The sequence below is a fragment of the Magnolia sinica genome, chromosome 17 (assembly GCF_029962835.1).
Source record: "Magnolia sinica isolate HGM2019 chromosome 17, MsV1, whole genome shotgun sequence".
NCBI lineage: Eukaryota > Viridiplantae > Streptophyta > Magnoliopsida > Magnoliales > Magnoliaceae > Magnolia > Magnolia sinica.
The window spans coordinates 6,041,370-6,047,808 of record NC_080589.1 but is presented as its reverse complement, the minus strand read 5'-3'; the positions used below and the strand labels follow the sequence as shown (position 1 = coordinate 6,047,808).

Genomic DNA, 6,439 nt, shown 5'->3' with positions numbered 1-6,439 from the left:
CTATGTTGCCCTATAATTAAAGGTTTTATTTTTTCCACTCATCCAGCATAAACCTAATAATATAACGACGGTGTAAAATTCACTTTATATATATATATATATATATATATATTGTACATATAATATTTAGAATATATATATATATATATATATTGTACATATAATATTTAGACATCAACCCAAAAATAAAAGAATCTTAAGTGGGCCACAACTTAAGAAAAAATAGAAATGAATTACTATAATCCATTTCTCCACCTGGAAAAGGCCAGTTGTGTAATTTTCAGTCAGGAAGTAGGATATTTCTTTTGGTAATTAGATCTACATCATGAAAATAAACACAGGCCCCACCACAATCACATGACCTACTCCCAACTACAAGCTACTTACTCTCTCTCTCTCTCTCTCTTTCCATCGATTTTCAGGCATTTTCTATTCCACATCACATGCCATTCTTCCTTGCAATCTCTAATATCTCTTTCCATCTTCACAAGCCTTTCCCCATTAGAAGAAGAAGAGAAGAGAGATGGAGAGACAGAGGAGCTTCTCCTTCAAGCTCAAAAGACTCGTTGTCTTCTCTTTCACCATCTCTTCCTCTCTCTTCCTCTCCTTCTGCTTCTTCTTCTCCTCCTCTGTTTTCAAAGTCCCTACTCCAAATTCTAATAATGCCTTTCTCCAATTCAACAGATCGTCTTTCATTGATTCCCTCAAATCCCCAAAAGTTCACACCTTTTCTGCTTTTACTAAAAATTCTACAGTCTGGGGAGCAAAAGACCCCACTTTGGAAAAAACCCATTTGAGAGAATCTGGAAATTCATCTGGAAAATCTTCATTTCATGTTTTCAATGAAGGGAAGATAGCTGGTGAGGCCAAAAACCCGATTTTGCTAGGTGACCAATTCGGGAAATCTGATAATTCTTCTGAAAAATCTGCATTTCATCTCTATAATGAAGGGAAAAAGCTTGGTGAGGCTCAAAATCCGGTTTTGGTAGGCACCCAGATCAGGAAATCTGCTAATTCTACTGGAAGAGCTATCTTTCATGCTTTTGATGATAGAAAGAGGCGCGGTGAGGCTCAAAATACGATTTTGATAGATACCCAAATCAAGAAATCTGATCATTCTTATAAGGAAGTTACTGCTTCTGCTATGGAGAAGATTAGAAGGAAGAAGAGAAGCAGATGTGATGTTTACGATGGGAAATGGGTCTTCGATGAAAGCTACCCTTTGTATAGTAATAGCTCATGTCCATTCATAGATGAAGGTTTCAACTGTCAGTCTAATGGGAGATTGGATAGAGAGTATATGAAGTGGAGATGGCAACCAAATGACTGTGACATCCCAAGGTACCTGATTTTGTCTTCTTCTTCTCCCTTTTCTAGTTCAGGTTGTGTTTGGTTGCACCATATATCATGAAATTTCATCATATTTTGCACCAAATTAGGTTAATTAATTATGGAATATCATGAAATTTGACGATATTTGGTGCAACCAAACTCAGCCTTTAAAATTTTTTGTTTTCTGTTTTTTTTTTTTTTTTTGAAAAGTATTAGTTGATTGAGATGAATTACAAACACCTGAGTACAAATATGGCCCATCATTCGGTCATCATGACTGTTGATCGAATGGTCCTTAACTGTGGATGGGGAATTGATAAATAAATTTTAAAAAACTTCTCAGGTTTGAGGTTCATAACCCTTAGTGTGGTGGACAAAAGTAAGCAATGGTCTAGAAAACAGGCTAAATATGTGATGACTAAGATCCTCCAAGTTGGAAGAGTTTTGGGTCATCCCTCATTTGGAATGGATTCTGTAACATCAATGGTCTGGATTAATGTGTTGAAACAGAGGTCTGTCTACCACTGAACTATATAATTCATCTTTGATTGAATATGGTTAGTAAAAAAAAGTATTGACAACTTCTTATTACTTCTATCTTAGAGTGTGTTTAGTTGCACTGAATATCATGAAATTTTGTGATATTTCATGACTAATCAGTCTACTTGGTGAAAAATATCAAGATTTTAATGCGCAACCAAACACAACCTTAATTTTTCTGTTTATTGTAATCTATTCTTGCAAATGCTACTTGACTATGGGAGAAAACAACAGGCATTGACAAATTGGGAATCTTGGATTTGGGTTTTATTTTAGGTTCAATGCTTCAAAAATGCTAGAATTGATTAGAGGGAAGAGAGTCGTTTTTGCTGGCGATTCAATAAACAGGAATCAATGGGAATCCATGCTTTGTTTGTTGGGAGGAGCCGTTGCAGATCCAAAGCGGGTTTATGAGACCCATGGTAGGAGGATCACTAAGGAGAAGGGGATGTACAGCTTCAGATTCGTGGTAATTCTGTGAAATTCAGTTCTTTTGGTTCCATTTCTTCATTTGGTTCCCTGCAGACCTGATCATCTTCAAAGGTCGGGCATCGCAGGATTACCATTGCACCGTCGAGTACTATGTTACCCACTTCTTGGTCCATGAGAGTAAAGCGAGAGTAGGACACAAGCGGGTGCAGACTCTTCAAATTGACACCATTGATAGGACTTCATCGAGATGGAAAGGAGCAGATATTTTGATATTTAATACCGCACATTGGTGGACTCACTATAAAACAAAAGCAGGGTAAGGGGCACCGTACCGCTCTTTTGGTTATAGCATTATCTGATATTTGGGTAGTTTAGTTTACAATACATAAGTGCCTCCGTGAATTAGGTTTTTGGTTGAGTGTTTTAACCATAGATCTGAATATCGCTATAGTATCGGCCGATGTGACCATATTGGCATGAGACGATATGCGATACAGGGTTGTATTGGCCTGATACAAAAATTAAAAACAACAACTTACTTGTATCGGCTGATACGGGCGTATTGACACCAATGTGGGCCAATACAAGCCGACATGTTCATAAAAGCCCATTTTTGATTTTTTTTTTTCCTCAAAATTTCACTCATGTCTCCATTATATATATATATATATATATAATTTAAACCATGGAGGAAGCTTAAAAAATCATTTTAGGCTAGATCTAGGCCTATTTTGAGATCAAAACAAATTATTTGAATGAGATTCAACAAATCAAAGTGAAGTGAAGTGGACGTTTATAGGAAAAATCAGAACGATAGGTAAACCCTCACGTTCTTTTTGGTATTTTCGTCTTCTTTTTGTTGTATGTAATGGGCCCTAGTTCACCAAATCATGCTTGATTTGTGTTCAATTAGGGCCCATTTAGTTGACTTTCAACAAGTCAAACCGATAGACAACATTCTCATCAAAGAATGGCTTGATACACCATCATATGCATGTCCAAAATACCCAAAAAAAGAAGAAGAAGGATGGATTCTTGAATATCTTATTATTCGTTTTTTCCTTGATATTTTTCTTAGTTCTTTGGCTTGAAATTTTTTTCATCCGATACAGGCCAATATGGTCAGATACAGACCGATATCAATATGCGACGACCGTATCATATATTTTTTTGGACAGGCTGATACGCCCCCTGATACCGATATTCAAAACTACGGTTTTAACATTGCATCATCAAGAAAAGAAGGATTCAGTTTGGTTTTGTGTTCCTCCATGCTTCAGGTAGCATTTCTCTAAAATTCAAGTATAGCAATGGCTTAGGCTGCATTTGGATGCTCAAGTTGATTGAATTGCGAACATTCTGTTTTGTGAAGAGGATGTTCAATAAATAATGATTCCCTCAACTTGCAGTTATATTTCTTCAAATCCAACCTGAAATTAATGTAATCTCCAATTTGGAGCCCAGACCATCAAGGAAATTATTTTTGGTTATTTCCATTTTGTTGTAGAAATTGCAGTTCATATCAACTCGTTGATTGTAATCAACCTACATCATAGATTATTAGATAGCGCGTGATTGTAATCAACCTGTGTAATAGTATATTACACTACTTCTGTGGTAGACTTGATGACCTATGGTCTAACTGAAGGTATGGTCCTTTGATAGAGTGGACTGGCAGAACACGATTCATTTATCAAACTCCAATTACTTGGAATGAGGCCCTTGTAGCTGACTCCGATTAATTGGGATAAGGCTCATGTATCCGACCCAAGTAATTGGTGGAAGGCTTAGATGATGATGATTATATCAGAGTGAATCCAAACACACCATTAAGTCCGATGTCAAAAGGCTGAAAGGATTGACCTCGGTAGTTATTGGCGATGGCATTAATTTTCTTTTTTTTTTTGAACAGCAATGAAGAAATTTATTGAAAAAAGAAAAGCCTCGGCCAGAAAACAACACAGAACCTGAAACAGCTGAACAGCAACCTAAAAATTTACAACATCCCAAACACAGAAAACACTATACTGCAGGCCGAGAACAGAATACAGTGACCTGAGAAACTTCTACATCAGCCATCTTTCTAGAAAGGAAGCTACAACCTTTGATGCCATCGCCCATTCTTTTACATGATGTTTCACTCTCTTAAACACTTCTTCGAACCTACCCGACCGGTTCCTGCAGCATCTGTTATTTCTTTCCTTCCATAAGAACCATAGCCCTGCCAACAAAGCAAGATGCCACACTTTCTGTGCCACTTGCATATGCAAACCGTCATGCCACGATGCCAAAAACTGACATATGGAGCTTGGTGATGGCGTTGATTTCCAATTGTAAGTAGCTTAAAACTGCAAAAATGGGTAAACCTCGTTTTGAATAATTGATGCCCGTCTTATGGATTTGAGTTTGACATTAACAGTGTATGGATTTGAGTTTGACATTAACAGTGATAGATTCTGGTTGCTAGGAGCTACCACCAACATACAAACCCACATAGATTCCGTCCATGGAAATTAGAGTGGAGCTTGGGCTGAGAACTTGAAATCAAACCTGTAGATAGTTGATGTTTGAATTTTAATTGCAAGTCACCTCATCGGTAGTTCGGAGACAACGAAGCATACATGAAAATATTATACGGATTTTATTTGCGTTTGCTCGTCAATGGTGCTAACACCATTTGATTTGAGTGCCCCTTTGAACATTATTATTATTATTTATTTTTTTAACATCTATTAGCTCTTTAACAGGGTGAACTACTATCAGGAAAGGGACGAGGTTCATCACCACCTCGACGTTTCTACCGCATTCCGAAGAGCTCTGACAACTTGGGCATCATGGATTGACCAACACGTCAACCCGCGCAAGACCCGAGTTTTCTTTCGAACTTCAGAACCTTCACATTTCAGGTTAGCCCTTAATTCCCACTGTTTCATTAGTTTGTCGCTTTCCCATTCATAGTAGGCTTTTAGCACTTTTCCTTCCCGTCGGTAATTTAGTAATTATTGTGTTTTGAATATAGGGGTGGTCAATGGAATTCTGGAGGTCACTGTCAGGAGGGCACTCGACCCCTCAATGATACATTGAGTAGAAACTTTCCAGAAAAAAATATTATCACTGAGGAGGTTGTGAAGCAGATGAAAACACCCGTAACTATCTTGAATATAACTAGCCTGTCGGAATATAGGATAGACGGTCACCCATCCATATATGGGAGAAAACCCAGGAAAGGCACCTCTACAAGCATTCAAGATTGTAGCCACTGGTGTCTTCCTGGAGTTCCCGATGCCTGGAACGAGTTGCTATATTTCTATTTGCTATCCAAACCCAAAACAGTTTCTGCGGAATGATCTCTAAGCGTCAACTGATTTGATTGCATCTCTCATCTTTCATCGTCGTGAAATGTTTACCCAATGACTGGGACTTATGGTGGTGCTGGATATGAGATTTTGATGGGGAAAATCAATGATCAAGAAGATGTGATTTTTGACTGCAGGACGCCGGATTCAGTGTTCGGTAACTACTGTTCTGTTGGAGCAGGGTGATTACGTTCTATTTATGTATATGTTGGTTTGAGTGTATCATGGTTTTCCGACTCGGACTTGGACAGACCTGATCTGTTTTGGTACCAATAGTCACACCCCCACCGGGTGAGTCAGGCTGATTCAGGCTCGACCCAGGTGAGTCCCAGCTCAACTCATGACCCAACGAGTTGTTCCGAGTGGCAAGTTATTTAGCCATTGAGCATGTAAGTGTTCTTGTATTCTTTTTGACATTATCTTTTCGTATTGAGCCAAAATACATGGATGTAACCATGTATAATTGATGGTTTTTTACCATATTACTTACAAAATAGCCACAGCTAGCATATTGTATACTCATTGTGATACTGAAACTGCCAAGAGCACACATTTCCTTATCTCTCTTTGTTTTTTTTCGACATTCTAACTGCCCATTGACAAACCAACCATGACAGCATTTGCAAGTTCTTGTCCAAAAGGCAGGAGATTGAGCATATGCTCAGCCATTGAAGTTTTCGTATGGGGCGCACCTTCTGGTCGTGCAAATCAGTTGTGGTAGGCACCATGGTGGATGAGGGATAACCCGAAATCTCCCACATCAGGCGATCTCAACTATC

At 38.3% G+C, this 6,439-nt stretch overlaps 1 protein-coding gene across 1 annotated transcript; it reads left to right on the top strand.

Moving 5' to 3' along the window:
* Window positions 1-372: 372 nt before the first annotated feature.
* Window positions 373-6,222, top strand: LOC131231257 (protein trichome birefringence-like 6). Its single transcript, XM_058227397.1, has 5 exons — window positions 373-1,341; window positions 2,149-2,341; window positions 2,430-2,620; window positions 5,052-5,210; window positions 5,324-6,222. Exons 1-5 carry the CDS (start codon window positions 524-526, stop codon window positions 5,649-5,651), a joined length of 1,689 nt encoding a protein of 562 aa, XP_058083380.1. The 5' UTR covers window positions 373-523; the 3' UTR covers window positions 5,652-6,222.
* The last annotated feature ends 217 nt before the right edge of the window (window positions 6,223-6,439 follow it).